The sequence below is a fragment of the Oxyura jamaicensis genome, chromosome 5 (assembly GCF_011077185.1).
Source record: "Oxyura jamaicensis isolate SHBP4307 breed ruddy duck chromosome 5, BPBGC_Ojam_1.0, whole genome shotgun sequence".
In the NCBI taxonomy this organism is placed as follows: Eukaryota; Metazoa; Chordata; class Aves; order Anseriformes; family Anatidae; genus Oxyura; species Oxyura jamaicensis.
In genome coordinates, this window is record NC_048897.1 from 47,759,974 (window position 1) to 47,780,220 (window position 20,247).

Sequence of the window (20,247 nt, forward strand, 5' to 3'; positions counted from 1 at the left end):
CTCATTCCATACAAGCCACGATACTTATCAGAGTCAGGCTGGGATGAATTTGCAATGGTTGGATTTACAGTGTGCCCAATGAGGCTGGCCCCTTTTGCTTGTTCAGATACGGTCAAGCCATGCTACAACTCCTTTTGTGACCAGATGTGTAGATTTTAATTCCCAGGGAAATGAGGATATTGTGCAGGTGTTTGGCTTGTGGTCCCACATAAAGCCATGCAATTGGGAGAGTGCCCTGGAGATGGAAGAACCCCAGGTACCACCACTCAGATAAGGGCACTCCAATGTGCTGCTGCTGATGGCTGCATTTGAGCTTCTGAAATTTAGTGCATAGTGTAAGTAGTTCCAAGACTAGGTGTATGGACAGGCTCTTCGCTGAGTGGAAACTGCTTCCTCAAATTTCCCACTTTGATATTTGGAAAATATTGGTGCACTGTATTTTTTTTTTTTTCCTAGCAATTTTCCCCTAGTGTCATGAATTTATGAGTTCATAATGAAAGAAAACCTAGAACTCGTAGCTCATCTCTGCCAAAGATATGGCCCTAGAATGACATGGCAAGTATTGAAAAGAATGGGATGGGATGTTGGGATAATACACATAGATAGCCAAACAGATGGTTTTCAAATGAGTTGTATAAATGATCATCCTTTCTGTAAAAATTAATTCTCATGAGCCACTGGCTGGAAGTGAAAGCAGACAAATTTAAATGAGCTAAAACTCTGAAATCCTGTCTGTTGTTTAATAATGTAAGACTGCATGACCCAGTGGCCTTTAAAATTTAGTGATCTGTACAGGACATATTAAGGCATGGAATCCTTGCAAGTGTAATCTGCCTTTAATTACTATTATTGATCTGTTCAGCAGTGGCAGAAACTTTCTTGCATCAGTGCTATTAGCTAAAACAGCCATGTCTGTAGAATGAAAGCAAACGCAAGCTAGGACAATCAGTTTAGCCATATTCACATTTGCAGTGCTTTTCTAGAAACATTCCTTTTTCCAAAGCTATATGAAGAAGGGTTTATGGACCCCAGTCAGAGTGGTATAAGCAAGGTGGATATGAATTGGCAAGTTGCAAGAATGTAGCTTTGGCTCTGAAATATAGTCTATTGCTAGCTGCCTTTCCTAAATCTTGGTGGCTGACATGGAGAAAATAATTCCCAGAACTAAATCCCTGATGCAGCCAAGTGTAAAACTATGATGAAAACTCCTAGCAACATAATGACAGACGCACTAAGCCTGAGACCTGGCATTTTCTCCTTTGTTATGCAGTGGGAAGACAATTAAATATGAAGAACACTGTCGCTGCAATATAATATGTCTTGGTTAGGATGTCCAAATATAAATTTAGCCACCCTAGGCATGCATAATATACAGATGGTTAACCATATTCACCCCTGTCAATTTTGTTCTTCACTTAGGTGCAAAATTCCACCATTTGTCTTTAGCTTTTATTTGAACTATGGTATTATTCAAGTTCTGCCATTCTTTAATTCTTAACTTTGTAACTGCTGTAAGATGATGGCAGTTTTCTACAGGTTCTTCCCTGGAAATTCAAAAGGGTCATCTTGATGTGCAGGGAAACTTGTAATAGGAAATTCCTGAGCCCAAGACAATGCCAAGGGTGGTGAGAGGGCAGGCAGAGTTATTTCAGCAGCTGGATGTGGTCTGGGAGTCTCTGATTTGGATTGTGAAATATTAGATGTTAATTATATGTCTCAGTGCTGTGTGTTTCTTGTTTGTTTTTGTATATGACACTAGGAAGCAGATGTTGGGTACAAGCCATTTAACTCAAATCTTTAGTCGGAGCTGTACTAGGTAATGAAGAATATAATTGAGGCAAGTTGTATGTGGAGTACTTTCAAGGGAAGCTTTGCTTCCTGCAGATCCTCTCTCTTGCAAAGGAGGAGAGGCTTAGGAAGGAGACAAGTCAAATGAAGTAATCCAGTCAGATACTGAATTAAAAAATGCTGATGAGAATAGCACAAATCCAAATCACTGAGATTGCTGAATGCACGAGTGGAAGGAAGAGTCGCAGACTTAGGGATGCAGGCAGTTGCTCTGCATAAAATGGATCCCAGATACAGCCTTGGAGAAACCAAATGCATGGCTGATAGCAGTATAACCTATATTTTCCTAGAGAGAGAGAGAGCCTTGTAACTTGGTGTGAGTCTTCATTTTGTTAAACCCTGAAGACTGTGTTGCACATATCTATCAGCATCAAGGCTATGCGTAGATCCAGAAGTACTTGCAGAAACATTGCAGCTCAGGTTACTCTATCCAGATATTTCTTCTCTTTTCCTTTCTATATTTGGAATAGAAAATGTGTAGTTTGTTGCTGGCATTATACTATTGGCAGAGTTCAGGATCCTCCTTAGATACTGTCCTGAGCAATGGGACATACCTTCCTTGCCCTCCCATTTCATCCTCCATCCACCTTCCCTATGTGAAAAATACTGTATTTTTTGATAGCATTGTATTTTATGATATCGTTCCCCAGTTAGGCACCCTGCGATACTTAAAAATAATAATAATAATAAAAAAAAATGCACATACCCATCAAATTAAATCTAAAATATTTTTTAGATTTTAGATTTTTTAGATTTTTTTTAGATTTTAGATTTTTTAGTTTTGAAGTCTTCCTGCTTTTTGCAATCTCATTTATTCTGTGTTTGAAATGTATTGCACTGTATGGTTGTGCCATAAACAATTACCAACAGTTACCTGGAAGTGCATTTATAAAGTTGTAGTTTATTGAGCTTATTGAAGGACAGGGGGGACGTGGACAGGACACAACACAGCAAAAAATACTTGAGTGTAAATTTGGAGGTGCTTTCAGAGACTGCATGAGAAAACCTACTTGCTTTTGTTGTGCTGTAAGGGCTTAATTTTCTGCTCGCTGTAGTCACTACTCCACTGCTGTCAGTGGTGCAAGATCAAGCTCTAAATGGACTCTGCCTCTACCTGGAGCCATGAACTAGAGAGCTTGTTGTGAAGCAATGCCCCTTACTCCTATGTGGATTTACATAATTGAATCCAACCCTAAATTCAGTTCTTAAAGTGGTGATAAATCAGAAAAATTACTTTTTTATTTTTTTCAGTCCAGCATTTTGATTTGTACCTATGCAACTTTATTGCATTAATTGATTACCTTAAAGAAAAAAAAAAAAAGTTTGTGAGATATGTTGGAAGATTTATTTTAACGTTAACTCCAGTAAAGAAGCATTAAGGAGCTAACCAGGGATTTTAGAGCTAAGCTTTATTTAAGTAGCTCAGCTTGAAAATTTCTTTTGGGAATGATTTGCTGGTTAAATTTCAAACAGCCTGTGTGTCCTTCTGGATCCTCCTCTGTGCTACACAGAGCCATAACTTCTGGAGATGTGCCTGCGGGCTTGCCTGCTTGTGTAGACAAGAGCTCGCCATTTCACTTGTTCCCCAAATCTGTAGGCACATTGTCTTCTTTTTTCATTGTGTGCCATGTAACAATTACTTGATGAAGATTGCATAAGGTTTACAAAAACACTGCATTCTTCACTGCTTCAATGGCAAATCTCAAGCTATACCTTGACTTTACAGAACCAAGTAAGTGGTTGGGCTGAGCAATTTTTTTCTTGTGTGCAGTTACTTTAGGTGAGAGAAAGTTAATGAATGTTTTGCTGTGAAACCCAGAGCCAGGCATGCTCCACAAGGATACACAGACACTTTCAGGGTATGATTCTTAATGTCCAAACAACATGTCTTCAAAGTAGATCTGAGGAGTCACCCTGCCCTAAAATGCCCATTTCTCACCATTCTCAGTAATGACACACTAGCATGACAAGTTCTGATGCGGACCCCTCCATGGTGTAGTTAACATTGAGATAAGATGCAGCCCGCCCTTGGGCTGTATCCACCTCAATTAAACTGCTCAAAGGATAAAAACAAAAGCAAATGGAAAAAATAAGGGGGGAGGGGTGTAAAAATCACAGAGACCTTTTTAATCACTGAGTTGTGCCTTTCGTGGGCAGGTTCATCATATTGTGCTTCTCATAAACTGATCAAAATCCGCCTTAACTCATGTTGTCTGCAGATCTGTCTTAATTTGCAGTCTGCTTATTTGTCCCTGTGCCAGCCTCCTTGGTTACTTTAAATATTTCTTCTTTTTCCCTCATGTTTATCTCCTTGATGTGCGTAGAAAGAACAGTCACCCTCCCGCACACACACATCAATTTTCCTTTCCTTAGTCTAAGCAAACTGATCTTGTCTAGGAACTTTTTCATTAAAAAAAAAAAAAAAAAAAAAAAAAGAGGTTTTATGAGGTTTTTCCTGCATGGTGTTATGTTTGAATGCATCTCTGCATCTCTTTAGAGCAGAGCTGTATTTATTAATTGGGGGATCCATCACTGCCACGTAATGGGGTTTGGCTTTTCCTCTTGCCTGTTAAAATGCTTATCTGATACATCCTGGAGCTGAATTAACCTTTTTTTTTTGTGAGTGTACAACCCACTGATTGCTCTGAATCACTGTGTGTTTAAGTGGGGTACCTAAATATTTCATTTTCTGTCATTTTCAGCTGAAGAACTTCTTAGTAACAAAAATCTAGATTATTATTCCCCATAATGGATTCTGTTAGCCTCTGTATTGTTTAGCTTTATCATTTTTGTTTTATTCCCACCCAGTTATTTCCCCCTCCTTCTTTAGACTGGCAGTGTCTTCCAAATTTGTGCCTCCAGCAGATTTCATGAGCATATAATGTATCTACTTGCGTCAAGAAAGAAAACAAACCACCAAGAGTCTGAGCTTGTAGCCCTTACTAGATTTTCTTTTGAGCATTCTCCATTTTGCCATCCTTTTCCCAAGTTCCTCAGTCACCTTACAATTCCTCTTTTAGTCTCTTGTTTCTCTCTTTCCTAACATTTTCACCCCTTGCCTTACTGAAATACTGCATGTCTTTTCTTTAGAAAATCAGGTTTGTTATCAGGGAAAGCTATCAGGCAAACTTGGCAGGACCCCAGCTAACCTAAGCTTAGCAAACCTGCACTGCTGCATTGATTGCGTTTTGATTTATCTCAGTGTTTCTAATTACCCTTTCCCTTAACATTTGTTCAGGTAATGTATCTGTTTGTTTCCTTCTTGATGCATTAGGTTTTCTGGAAAACATTAACATCTTTGAAAACTAAAGCTAAGAAATAATATAATTTTTAGCCCAGGTCTGGATTATTTTTTCTTCATTGTAGCCTGTTCTATTTTTTTCTTCCTTTTTTATTTTTTTTCTTCATTTATGAGTGTGAAGAATCTTTGGATATTTGTTTTAATGTTCTTTGCAAGAAAAGGTTCAACCTGACATTTGGCAATTCTCACTTCATTCATTTTATCCACTAAGATGTAATTTTCTGTTCATCTTTTTTTTTTTTTTTTCATACAATGTCAGTTCTATATTACTCTTTTCTTCTTTGGTACAATGATTTTCGTGTTTAGAACTGATGCCAAATTCTACAAGTTTTTCCTCTGCTTTGAGAAGCAACCTCTGGATACTTTTCTACCTTTGGTACTTTTTGATGTAAGGACCCTCCAAGTGTCCCCTGCTGCCAGGTGTCTGACTCCACTATCTCTCCCACTCCAGTTGCCTTCACTTATTATTGTCTGCAATTCAATATAAAATCATTTATAATTTATCAGCTATTGCACTTCTGAAATCAAAAACCCTAATCCAGTTTACTTTGTGATTGTTCATTTTTTTATGAACTGATTCAAGTCCTTTTTTCAAGCCAATGGGGACTTTTGCAAATCCTATCAGAACCAAATGTAGTGTAGCATCACTTTCTATGGAGTAATTGGCCATTCAATGAAGAAATAAGCATGCTACTGCATCTGCAGGAAATCTTTTCCTAATGTTATTAATAGCATTTATTCTCCAAGCTCATATTGAGAAAGTTAAGTCTCACATTGTGAGGCAGTGTTCTGTAATATCCATCTCCATAATAACATAATACAGGTTTGGATGCTGCCCAGATCTGGGCTATCCGGATTCCTAAGGATGGGTTTAATTTCTCCTCCCATAAGCTGTGTAAGTGATAGGCTTCAGCCTCTTTGTATTCGGTGGGAGGGGAGAGAGGCAGCTCCAGGAGGTGATTCATCCTGCTGCCGGCTGCCTGAGATGGATTGGGTGAATCACTCTTCTGACATGCCTCTCCTCACACATCGGGGTGGAAAGCTGGACAATTCACATAGACTGGGTGGTGGCCGTAAGGTTGCAGCATTACAGGAGGTGGATTCCACGTTAGGAGGCTGCTTAGAGCTTGATCACGGTGTGGCTGTGGCTTTTGTGGGTGTACCCGAGCTCAACTTCCATGAAACCATTTTGCTCTTGCACGGAGATAAAGAGCTCAGCCTGGGCTGCAGACTCCTTGGAGGATTTGATCAGACTTTAATAGCTAGTTTTGCTGAATGCAGGTTGCTGTAATTGCTTTGCATCCAGCACCTTTAAGCTTATTAGCTTAAATTTAGCTTAAGGTCTGTGTGTGCTGTGGTCACACCTTTGCAGTGGTGAGATGCCCTAAAACCCATAGAAGGGCTCTCAGCTGTGGTTCTTGGCCACTCCATAAATTCTACAAAACCGCAAAGTGTTGAACATCAAAGCATAGTGAAAAGTCTTCCTTTTTTCCTTTGGCCTTTTCTAAGACAGTGTTTTCTGTTAAGTGATACAGTACCGGTCCCTATTTTCAGAGCTGGAAGGATTTCAGTTTTGGAACACATTTAATTTGCATGTTTCATTTTTTTGTTGTTGCTGTTGCATATATACCCACAGCTAACAACATATAAATAAAAAATCATGAAGTGAAATCTAATCAAAAAAGTGCCTAGAGTTAAAAACCTATTGTTTCCTAATAGGGGGAAAAAAAAAATCTATGCATGAATTTACCATTTCAGTATACTGGGATTTAATTTTGTGGTTTGAGCAGATTTTAGTATATTTAGATGATAGAAACTAATGACTATTTATGCTTTTATTTTACATTTTAAAACATTTATGCAATGATTTCCTACTGCAGAAAAGATTTAATAGGTTAACAAGTTACCAGCTGGTTAAATCTTTTATATCTTTCACAAAGATGCAGCTCTGCTATGCTGAGAATTTCTCCTTTAGTGTACAACAGACCCTACTGCTCTGTTTCCTAGTTTAGGAGGACATCTCTGGCACTAACGCTAACTTGAATGATTTCCTGCACTTGTTGACCTGCATTTTCCTTTAGTGACAATGTTCCCTTTATCCTCTTGCATGTCTGACTCGTGACCTCTGTATAATGTGACTTTGAAAGCTTTATCCTTCCTATTGCCTGGCTTATCAGGGATTCCTTAAGTGCAGGGGAACTTTAGCTCCCTGTTCTTGCTCAGGGTCAAGAGGTCTGTTCCCACTGCCCGTATTGCAATTCCAGAAAAGGTTTTGCTCAGTTTTTGGTTAGAAAAAAAGTTTAGCCAGAAGCAGCCACATAGCTTAGAGACTTATTTTATCCTGGAAGACTGGAGTTCGACAATGTGGACATTTAGGACCTGAAATGGTAAGATTCAGGTAACTTTAACAGGAAGGAGTGGGCCCCTCTGCATTTCAAACCGAGTGCTATTCCAGCTTGTGCCCCCCCACTATCAAGCTGATTTTTTTTTCCTAGTATATCAAGAATATTGAGAAAACAGGCTTTGCAAGATGCTTAAGTCAATGAACTTGGGCTTTGTTTAATCATGAATGTATAATCTAATTGCAAAGCTGAACATCCTTTCCCCACAAGTATTCTTCTGGGTAAACATGACATTGTTCACTTCTGCAGTGGCTTTAGCTGTCTGCTAAATGGAAATGGTAGTTTAAAGATGGCTGGTTCACAGTTCTTGCTTGTGTCCTCTGCTGATCCAGTGGCTTCAGAAATCACGGGGAAAGTCTCCATTGACTGCAGTGATGTATGACTCACACTTCTAAGTTGATGGCGCATATCAGATAGGAATTTGGTTTGGGACTTCAGGTTCCAAACTTGACGCGCAAAATGGACTTCTGGAGTTTTCTGGTTTTCCACTTATAAGATTTCTGCGACTGAGATTATTGAGGGGTAAGCTGAATGAATGTCCTCATTTGATTAAGATGTGATCCCATACGTTGGCCAAAACCTCAAGGGGCAGGTTTGGATAGTTCATAACATAATGAGATATTCTCAGTCAGAGAACACACTGAGCAGCAGATACTATATGTTATTGGCCCTTTTGACTAAATATGGCAATAAAGCAACACACGCCTCTCTCCGAAGGTTGGATTTTCAGTAGCAAAAACATGCATTACTTAAATGATGCTAGCATCAGACCAGATTACATGTTCCATTTCAGGTTTCTAATAATTTCTCTGTTCCTTGAGTGCTGAGGTTACTTTGTTTACCGCAGATGCTTGCCCTTTATTAGAAGGGTTTCAAAAATATTCACTATAAAGTATAAATACTGTTAAAAGAAAAATGAAATTAAAGGCAGCCAGTAATCAGGTGAATTAAAAACATTGAGTTTCTTAATAGCTCAGATTTAATTCAGAGCAGTTAGTGTTTAGTATAATTTCAACCAAAGAGAGTGCTGCTGAATCTTGGGAAGAGCTTTGTGTATTTCATAGTTTAGGCTTTATTGTCAAGATATAATTTAAGTATAAAGGTACCAGCTTTAGGCACTCAGTACTTACTATTGCAATGCCTCGTGTTCATTTAGCATGTGTTTAATTGCTCTTTCGTTGGTAGTGTTTTGTGGAATAGGCTTTTAGAGCTCCCAACATTGTCTTTATATTTTGCAAGACTAGACATGAAATGTGAATGCTCAGTAACTCTATCTCTGATTATTTAGCCATAAAGCAGTGGGTCAGACTGAACAGGCTTTAAGACTTACAGGGCTTCTAAGTAAGTTTTACTCAATCACTTTTTGGAAAAAATACTCTTGAATGTTAGCTGAAATGTTCTCTTTGTTTTATACATAAGATATATGACTGTTACCTGTGCTTAAAAAAAAAAAGGGGGGGGGGGGCCGGCCAGCACAAACTTTCTCCCAGACTCTGACATAAAGTCTGTATTTTTATATTAGTTATAGAACTGCAAAACTACTCGTGTAATTTAGGGAGAGAAGATGGAATAAGGATGGAGAACAGAGTGTCAGGTTATAAACTTTCTTGGTCAGGAATTGATTCTTAGCTTGGGTTTGTACAGTAGAAAGTGCAGTGTAAGTAAGCCTTGCCACTGGGTTGAATGTAAACTACTGGGTGTAAAAACTCCCAAGTTTAGATTCTAGATCTCTAACTCCTTCCCTACCCATACTCCTGATAATGAGCAGTGTCTCTAAGTAAAATGGAAACAATGCTTATCTCCTTGACCAAAACAAGAGGACCTGAGGACCTGATTAAAAACAAACAAAAAACCAACCAAACAAAAAAAACACTATGCCCTTTTTTCTCCTTTGGATTTCCCAGCAAATTTTTGTTAACTTTCAGAATTGGGGTACATTCACTGAAAAAGACTGCAGATTAATTTAATAAACTGCTCTATAGTGGTTCTTTATTATTTTTTTAATGTAGATACTGTTTCTGACTCATGCAGTAGTCTACTGGACCCAATCCGTTGCATAATGAACCCTAAAAGGAACTTCCCAAGTTATTGGACAAGTTGGCTATGCAGAGTAGCTCACAGACATATCCCAAACCAGTTAAGTAGGTATATGTTTAGATGGAAATAAGAATGATAAACAAGACCCGTGTCTTGTTGTAAATGCAAAATACAGAAATCAAAATGGGAAAATTCCACTTCCCTCCATGGTATTAGTCATCCTGACAGCTTCAATGCAAATATAGAACTTCAATTTATTAAGGATTTGGGGATCTGAAACAAATTCCAACAGGATTTGAAAAGCATACAAGAACTTTGTCGAACAGATTACATCTAAAAATATCAGATGCACGTTACCCTTCAAACGCTAGTTGTGAAAAGAAACAGAGGTGCAAAGGCGAGAAATGGTTTTCTGGTATGGAAAACTCCAGAAACTCCAGTCTTTTACTGTTTGATAATATAATTAGCCAGTGTTTTGACTAGACTGATTTGATAATGATGCATAGAAAAGGGCAATTTAATCTTGGCACAGTAACTAGGAATGTTTGCCTCATTGCTTTCTATGTCTTAATTTCTACTTTAAATTAAATGTCTTCAGCTTCTGAATGTTTTATATTAGAAACCTTCCTTTCCAAAGTTTCTATTTTGAGTCACTAATTAATTTAATGCACAAGTTAGGTATATCATGGGATTGCAATATATCAGGAACTTATTTTTCTTCTCTTTCTGCATCTATACACTCTATTAAAATACATTGCCAACCGTTTGTGCGCTGAGGAGGACATACATATTTCTTGGTCCCACTCAGATGTTTCCATTAATTTTTTGATGGTCCCTGTGCTTCTATTCCCTAAGTATTTGTGCTTCCACTTATTTGTACTTCATTTATCTTGCATGAAAAAAATACTCAAATACTTGCTTTAGGAAAATATCTACTATGTCTCTTGATAGGCAAGGAAATTAATACTATATGCAAAGCCATGCAGCTTTCTTGCCAGTGCTTTTTATCTACATTATGCTCAGTCAGAGAGGTGATGTGCCTATGGATGTTAGGTCCATGTTCAGTCAGTGAGATATAACTGGAAGTTTTCTTTTTTATAAAGATATTAGCTGTAATGAAGCATGTTGTGAGATGGAGACTATTGGACCGGAGGATGTTACGCAGCTATTCTCTGACAGATGAGAAGAGCAGTACGCACATTTCTCTCTTTATCACTTACAATTATTTTCTGAGATTTCAGTTGAGTATTGGATAATACTGCAGGCTGTTGAAGTAAGTGGACTCACATTTTGGTTAGAGTGGCAATCCTCTCCTTGGTCTTAATTTTAATATATGGCTGTTGTTTTCTGAGAAGTTTGGAGAAAACTCCACCTGGAGGGTGTTCTTTCTGTGACTGCTCCTCTACTGCATTTGACCTCTTTGAGGTCAAAGCAGAATTTACCATTTACTTCAAATTGGCAAAGTATAAAATCTCTCCTTTTTTTTTTTTTTTTTTTTTTTTTTTTTTTTAACAAGCATGCCATTTCTCACTTTGGATTTCACAGGATTCTTTTCTTGCTTTGAAAGACTGAGCTTAATCTAAGTAACTTATTCACCTATTGAAAGCCAAACTTGATTTACCCTGATGAGGCCAAAAGTACTGGAGGGGGAGAACAGTTTGTTCTTATCTGTCATCTGGGACACTAAAAAAATGTGCAGAAAGGTTTATAGCAGCTGCAGAAATCGCTGCACAGCTTTCTCTGTTGACCACCAGGATATTTCTGATGAATTAAATATTTTTATTCTTTTCTAGGGGATCAGTAGCCTCTTCAGTTCCTTAAAAGTGGTGCGTCTTCTCCGACTTGGTCGAGTTGCCAGGAAGTTGGACCATTATCTGGAATATGGTGCTGCTGTACTGGTACTGTTGGTATGTGTGTTTGGACTGGTGGCCCATTGGCTAGCCTGCATATGGTACAGCATCGGGGACTATGAAGTTATAGACGAAGTCACTAATACAATCAAAACAGATAGCTGGCTCTACCAGTTGGCACTGAGTATCGGGACACCATATCGATACAACACCACTGGCTCAGGGCAGTGGGAAGGAGGACCCAGTAAAGACTCCTTGTACATATCCTCTCTCTACTTTACCATGACAAGCCTTACAACGATAGGATTTGGAAACATAGCACCAACCACTGATGGAGAGAAGATTTTTTCGGTGGCCATGATGATGGTCGGCTGTAAGTAGAATTTGATTTTACTGTGCTTGAGCTGAAGATAATTGCATAAGCAGTATGATGGTTGAATATAGTACATGTGGTAACCTTTCTTGACACCCTAGAAAAACTGAAGTACCTGTAAATAATCATGAAACGAACTTAGAATTATCACTGAAAACAGAAGCTGAAACTATGTGCTTGTTGTAGCTTCTAACTTGTTTGCAAGACTGAGTGTAGTAGGTACAAAAGTGTGTCCAATGGTAATTGTATATTGAGTCTAGGGCCTGTCGTGAATTAATTTAGACAAACTAGAACTTAACAGGAAGTAGGATTTGTTAATAAATCATGAGATTAGATTTTGCGGATTTTAACAGCACTTAATGATCTACCAATTTAATATAGTTATATAAATTGGATTTATGTGATGTCTAAGAGCTCTTAAGGTTTATTGATATGATATAGCAATTTAACAAAAATTAGTTATGATTAAAACAGTGACTTAAAGATTCGAGAATGGCAAGGTTCACATGAAACTTACCGCAGTTAGTTGCGTGCCTAAGGATTTCCCCCTTAGTGAATTACCCTTTATGTGTTGGCATTAGTTTGTGTACCGTGAGAAGTTTGTCTTTGAGGTGTTGCAGCTCAAGGGGAGTCGCTGGGTCACAGCCTGCTGCAATCCCAGGAAGTCTAAGGGGCTCTTTGCTCAGGACCATTATTTGTAGTACCATGAGATGATCGACTATGAATCAGTACGTTTCTGTCCTGGCTACAATTCAGATACGGCAATACTTGTATTTTATATGCACTGTGCCGTTACGGTATCTTCCAGAATGTACAGTTCTGGTATTTCTCAGACTGGGCTACGATCCAGGCCATAAGGGCCTGAGATGCGGTCAGGGAGTGCCTGTTGGTATTCACCTCGTATGACCATCGCCCATTGACAATAAAGGGATGATGTAACATTAATCTTGAACCGTAGCTGAGCTGGAGAAAGAACTACTTCACCACCAGGCCTCTTCTATATACTTTAAAGATGGTTTCTATCACATTTAAAAGGTCTTGACTGGAATTTGGTTAAAAGTTATAATGCTCAAATTCATGCACTCTGACTGAGTTTTGCTTATATACTTGAATGGGCTTGGAAGTGCTTGAAGTGGATTCATCCAGTTCTCAAAAAACATTTAGTGATTTCACAGTGACTGTACATTATTGCACTGGTTTTACTTAAAACAAGACCTGTTTTTGTCTCCAGACTGTGGTGACCTTTGTCACCATCAAGTCTAGAAGTGAAAGAACTCACAAGATGCTATATTGCACATTTCCCATGCTTTCTTCTGTTTCTCAGCTCCTCTGAAATAGTCCAAAAACAATAGTGGTAAGGCACATTTCTGACTTCCAGTGCTGCCAAGGTTAGATGACTGAGAAGCTCTAGAGGTTAACAGAACGTTTCAAAATATAGCAAAGAATGCTGAAAATGTTAATGTTGTTTGGGAATATTATTTTTCTTTTTAATAAATAATGGTTAGTGTTTCTCTACTTTGTTTTCTAAGCTTCATACGAGTACTTAGCAATTAGGTAACAAGAGAGCAAACAAAACCTTTTGAAAATAAGATCTGCATAATCTCTCTGATAATTATCTCCACTAACACTGAGCTCACCTCGCAGAAATACTGAACCATAAAAAGGAAGTCTTCTTTCTGAAGTCTTTCTAGATCTTCAGAAGATTAAAGCTATTTATTTTGCGATTTTTAAATACTTATTTAAAAACAAGGTTGTGGTTTTAGGACTCTGCTTGCGGTTTGTTGCAATGAAATTTGTGCTGAACAGCATCGTTACATGATGGCTTGATGTGCTTCAAAACATTACAAAGTCCATAAAAAAAATTCCCCAAGCTGGATCATTAATGAGCTATTGTAGCTGGGCTATGGAAAACCTGTAGGTGCTTATTGGCTATTTGTTGAAAGTGGTTGGTAGTATTCACAGAAGTCTGGGGATTGGAGAATACGGTGCATTTAGAACACTTTAAATATGGTGATCTCAATTCCTCTGGCTTTTGGGGATACGTCTGTTGCCCTGCAGAGGAGTTTCCCAACAGCAGTAGTAAATGATTTAGGGTGAGGTGAGAGCCATAACATAATAATAATGTTGTAGTAATAACAAAAATAGTAACATGACATCCGTAAGTGAAGGGAAATGAAGCTTGTAACCTGCTTTGTATTTGTTCTATGTTATGTGTGTGTGTGTGTGTTTTTTTTTTTTTTTTTTTTTTTTTTTTTGTCTCTGGAGCACATGCCAGAGATGTGGAATAGAATCAGAATCACAGGATGGTTTGGTTTGGAAGGGACCTCACAGCCCATCTAATCCCAGCCCCTGCCATTGGCAGGGCCCCCTGCCCCCAGCCCCAGCTGCTGCCAGCCCCATCCAGCCTGGCCCTGGGCACTGCCAGGGATGGGGCAGCCACAGCTCCTCGGGGCAGCCTGTGCCAGGGCCTCACCACCCTCAGAGGAAAGAATTTCTGCCTAATTTCTAATCTAAATCTCTTTCAGTTTAAAAATGTTACCCCTTGTCCTATCATGCTATCCCCTGACACAGAGCCCCTCCCCAGCTGTCCTGCAGCCCCTTAAGGCACTGGCAGGCTGCTGTGAGGTCCCCCTGAAGCCTTCTTTTCTCCAGGCTGAGCACCCCCAGCTCCCTCAGCCTGTTTCCACAACAGAGGTGCTCCAGTCCCTTGATCATCTTTCTGGCCTTCCCCTGGACTCATTTTAATACTTCTATGTCCTTCTTATGTTGGGGGCCCCTGACCTGAATGCAGCACTTTAGGTGGGGTCTTACAAGAGCAGAATAGAGGGGGACAATCCCCTCCCTTGTGCTGGTGGCCACATTGCTGCTGGTGCAGCCCAGGACACGGGTGGCTTTCTGGGCTGCAAGCACACATTGCCAGCTCATATTGAGCTTCTTGTCTCATCCCCACCCTCAGGTCCTTCTCAGGGCTGCTCTCAGTCCATTCTCTGCCCAGCCTGTGTTTGGTTTGGGATTGCCCTGACCTTGCATTTGGCCTTGTTGAACCTCATGAGGTTTGCACAAGCCCAGCTCTCAGGCCTGCCCAGGCCCCTCTGGATGACAGCCCTTCCCACAGCTTGGTGTCATCAGCAAACATGCTGCGGGTACACTCGATCCCAAATTACATGGCAATATCGAAGTTGACATTGACAGCAACTGATATTAAAGCCACTGGTTGATTTTAATAGATTTCCTGTGTTACCTGCAAAACTATTAGCCCATGAACATGTCCAGTTTATAAGCAGTACTTGTAAGTCTAGTGGCTGGAAAATCATGAGTAAGCTTATAAGCATCTGGGCAAAGTCAAGATTAGAGTCTGAAATTCAAGAAGTACAGTTAAGGACTAAACTGAGTTTACTTATTGCACATAAATTATGCTATCAAAATGCTTATTTGGGGCATGCAGGAATGGTATAAGCAGAAGAAACCGCTTTTTGTGTTGTTCTTTTAGATTATTTGAAAGTGTAAAAATGCCCAATTGTGATCAAATGGTTGAATCTTTCATAACCATATCAATGAAGATTTGAAAGTTTTCAACATAGTGATGTGTATGAATTGACTGCTCCTGAAATCTGAAGGAGTTCGTTGCTTGGTTGTTTCAATACCGGTTAGAAAATAAGCCATCTTCCATGTGGATACCATTTTACTTGGAATATTTCTGCAGAGGAATCAGACCTGCAGGATGGTGTAAACACGCTTTGCAGTGCCAGTTGCTGAAAACATGATAGTATAACACCAAACCAGGGTGGGAAAACACAAGAAATAACTGATGGAAAATGCTATTTCTCAGGCAAAGTGACTAGTGGGACTGGGAAGAGGTTTTGGCCCCAAGAAAAGATGTAAATAAGAATGGAAAATGATTCACTTGTTTTCAAAAAAAAAAAAAAAAAGTTTGCTTTTCTTTTGAAACAGCGTTTTAAGATAAAAATTCAGCAAAATTTAATTACAGTTCAGTCAATGAAAAAACACTAGTCCCTGAACTGCTTTTGTAAGCAGCAAGAGACTGAAGCAACTTTGGTAGCTTTCCTGAAGTTTACTAATAACAGTATTTGATATTGGCAGTGTCTTTCCTAACAGGCTCTGCCAAATAAACGTCTTATACTTAGCACTGGACTCAGAGATAGTAATTCATCACAGTCCCAGCTGCCTGCTCATGCAAACTTCAGATATGAAAGAAAATCTTTGCTTCATTGTCAGCTAGCGGTGGCTTGTTCTGCACACCGTAAGTTTCCTATTCATGCTGGCAAAGTTACCGGGATTTGGGAATAGGGTTTGGAGAGGTTTGCAAATCCTTCTGGTGAGTAGGGCTGCTCACTGGTGTGCTTGTTAAAAGAGACAGATTAGGATTCTGTAGCTGCTGGTACAGCATTTCATGATGCAGGGTGGTGGTGAGGGAAACCAAGATGAATGCGGATGCTCTTCTGTTTGATAGGCATTTTGTCACTTGGTTGTTCACTGAGGACAGAACCAGGTGGGATATTTAGACTGTGATATATCACCTTGTGTCTTGCAGGAAAGAGGGCTTTGAATAACTTAACCTCATACTGTGGAGCTTATTTCAGCTTTCTTTTCACCCTACCTCCTATTTCTCAGCATGCAGTGCTATTCAGTATTTTTTCTGTTGCTTTTCAGCACTTTTGAAAAGCTAAAAATAAGCATAAAGCATCCCATGGAGAGGGTTACTCTTTAAATACCTATTCTGCATTTGTTGCTTAGAGTTGCTGAATATGCATTGAGAATCTGATTTGTTGTAGCTCCTTTTGTGTTGATATAGGTCATTTCATCCCCTCTGCTGCACAGAACAGAAGAAATGGGTAGGTCAGTCAGATCCTTTGAATGGCCAAGGAATCATTTATCATTCAGGAAGGACCTTTATTGTAAAGCTTCCATTAATTTCTGTCAGCTCACCATCTCTAGGAAGAAAGTCAGTCTCTTCTGTTGCGTTTTCCTCTAGCTCAGTTCACAGGCAGGCTTTAGGCTTCTGTAATGCAGCCATAGATATAGATGTGAAACTGTTTCTGTGCCTTTCACAAAAAGGAACGTATTGTGGAAGAAGCTAGAAAAATATCTTTTGGTTCATAGACCATTACTGTCTCGCAGTACAGCACGAAGCACTTCAGTGAGCAAAAGTCTGTAAAAGGTAACAGTGATCTTGGGGAAGGTGGTAATGTGGCAGGATGAAATCTTGGGAGAGATGAGTTTTTCTAAAGAAACAAATGTGAATGTTTAAACCATAGGAGCATGCGTACTACTATATGCCTTCTTCCCTCCTGTGGCTCCAGTGGGAGAAAAGTGGCAAGATTTCCAGCTTGTAACTCCAAAGGTCGCAGTTAAACTTTGTGCTTCGCATGTAGCCTAGAGCAGTGCGTTTGGCCCTGACCATGTGCAACAATATATTGAAATAGCTCCGGAAGAAATAGTACAGATTGCACAGTCAGTCTAGCCCCATAAATACGGCATTTACATGAGGTTTTTTTGTCCATCCGAGTGTGCCCAACCCCATGGGACATTTCTTCTCAGCACCAACAGAAATGCAGTGTATTCCACTCTGTAGTGATTGAAATGCTGTGGTGATTCTCTCTGCATGGAAAGATCAGAACAAGAAAATGAAGGCAAAAGCAGTGATGAACATTGTATACTTCACTGTTTCTCAGGATGTGAAAGTCCCTGAAGAATCTCTTAGTCATTTGTCCATCCCCAGAAGAGCTCAGGAATGGTGCTTTGTTGTTCTTGCTTTAGGGAGATACTGAAATCTATTATATACATAGCTTGCTTTGGCTTCTGTTTACTTCCAGATTTATGTGGGGGTGGTTTGGGGGAAGTTGTTATTTTTCAGTGACTGGTTTTAAATTATGGTGAAGACAGGTTTGTTAATACAAATGGGTTTTGTGTATGAGCAGAAGGATTTGTTATTGTGGTTGTACAGGATACCTTCTCTGGAAAATTGGTCCTTCCTGCCAGCTACTGGAACAATTTCCAGGCAGCTTGTTCCAAAACTCAGTTGCTAATTTCATGGCTTGAAATGCTGACTTCTTGTTTTCATCTTAAAAGTACTCATGATAGCAATTTGCAGGTTGGAAAAGAAAACAGACGTGACTGCTGTAGCTTTGACCCCGAGTTGTTGTTGTTCAGGGGAGAGCTGATGAAGGAGAGCACGGGTGAGTTCCTCTTGAGACCCTGCTCGGCTCTTTTAATTTTACTAAATGGAGAGAGCAGCACATGCTCACTCCTGTTGAGATCAGGTGCACCTGGGATTGCCAAACCCTCCCATAGTGAGCAACGGGCGAATGAAAGGCTGCTGAGTGCTCATGGCACCCCCTTTGCTCAGCTCATGTTTTGGAGTGGTGACACGGACTGTCAGTCATCTCTCCATTGATTGCCAAAGCCCGATTCATTATTCAAATGGTTTCTTTCATTGTTCAAGTAACATGAGTCAGTTCCCTGCCAATATGTGGCAGTTAGCCATTTGAGTGCTGTTTGCATGGATCACGGAGGTTTATCTAGTAAATTTGTTAAGCAGTGGCTAAACCCACACACTCCTACAACAGTGTATAATTGTAGGAAAGCGCTTATCTGGCAGACCTCCAGGCAAAGCAATCCCAAGGGTCCATAGGATTTAATTTTTGATCCTGAGGAAAAATGTATGTGTAAGACAGCACCTTCTAGCAAAAATCGTTACCAGTAGCGTAGATGAAATCATATTTTGCACAGCAGAAGATAGTAATGTGAGAAGCCTTTATTTACATTTGTAGGAATTCATTGTCTTGAGTGTTTGACTGAAATCCAGCTGCGCTCTAAGGGCGGTCTACAAGAGTCAGTGCCGTGTGAGGGTGTTTTCTTCTCCTGCAGGGATGTAGGACATGGGGGGGATGCAGCCCTGCACCACCCACCCAGGAGCCACAGGAGGGTTCATCTTTCTTAGAAGTAGAGGACCTGCATTGATTTTTTTTGAGCTTGCTCCTTATAGTTTCATAGAATGTGAGCCAGTGAGAGGAAACATGTCTTTGAACAACAGCACAGCCCTGCTAGTGAGCTCTAATTGCTTTGACTGCATGCAGATATAACCTCCAAACTAGAGGTGGGTGCAGGATGCATCCACAGCAGTCAGGTGGAGTGGCTCGGGCACAGCCTGCACCCCTGGAAGGGGATTGCTTGCAGGTTATTGCCAGGGTTGTCTCAGCAAGGTTTTGAGTGTTCTATGCAATTTGGCCCAGTGAAGGAGAGATGAAGCAGCTTCTCACACCTTCGTGGTCTTTCATATTATACAACCTGCACCTGGTTTGGCAAAATGGGTCTGTTTCAAGGTTCACTCAGAGGAGAGCACGAGGATGCTTCCAGATGAGGAGCTCTTCTGTGTGTGACTGCTTCCCTCTCGTTCCTCTGTACAAGCGTGCACCCACTCAGAAAGCTGCAAACTCAATTGTGCATTAACAACCATGGCTCGAAGGCAGCGCATTTTGTTTAGAGGAGGCGGAGGTTGTCTAGAGGAAATCATTGGTTTCCAATTGGCCTTGTAAGAGACTTGGGGCTAATGGCGGAGGAGGTGTTGATATGGGGATGGCCTTGCAGTAAAGGACTGCTTGATCCCGCGTGGTTTTAAGCAGATGATACTGTGGTGTGTTTGCATCTAATGCTGTGGTACTAGGAACTCTGTAAAATAAAACATATCAAGTTCCTTGGCAGCAAAGAAGTCCCCTCCCAGTTCTTCACTGAGACTGGGTGCCAAAGATCTTCCTCAGAAGGATTGAGTTGGATTATTTCTGTCTTCTGGGCAGGTTGGCATTTGGCCTCATCACCTTTATCCCACTGGATGAAATGACAGCAGTAAAGCTATGCTTCCCCGCTACCCCCTTGTCTTTGAAGTGAGCATATCTTTATATTTCAGAGCTTGAGGGAAGGTTTTCAAAAGGCTGCAGGTCATCTACAAGACCAGGGGTAAAGCTTTCTGCACAGCTAAGTCAGCAATACAATGTGGACATTGGGTTAAATTCACTTGTCTGCTTCACTTGAGGCAATGAGAAAGGTGATAAATTCTTTAACTTTGGGATCAGAAGAAAGTAAAACTGTTTATCCATGGTTGCACATCAGTGCACAAAGAAGGAAGTGACACAAAGTAAAATTAAGTTGACTTTCAATGGAAATCTGCCCTTTTGAGTGCCAGTAAAAAAGCTTTTTGGCATTTTTGGACTGCTGGATCACAGTCCAAACACTATTAGCTCTACAAAGCAAGAATATCAAGGTTTTGGCGTGATCTCTTTTAATTATTTGCAGTCTCAGTGGTCTTCTCACATCAGGAGCAGGCAGAGGATTTCCAAGCAGGGTAATGATCTCAGCACCCAAACTTGGCAATCTTCATTTTCTCTAAGCAGCTGCATAGAAAAGGCTTATACTATAAAC

The 20,247-nt window shown here is 40.0% G+C and overlaps 1 protein-coding gene across 1 annotated transcript in view; it reads left to right on the forward strand.

The window, feature by feature from the left end:
- Positions 1 to 20,247, forward strand: part of KCNH5 (potassium voltage-gated channel subfamily H member 5) — a 167,515-nt gene that overhangs the window by 45,450 nt on the left and 101,818 nt on the right. The window contains exon 7 of the mRNA XM_035328067.1: positions 11,382 to 11,811. Within this exon, the coding sequence (XP_035183958.1) occupies positions 11,382 to 11,811 (430 nt within the window). The remainder of the gene's footprint in view (positions 1 to 11,381; positions 11,812 to 20,247) is intronic.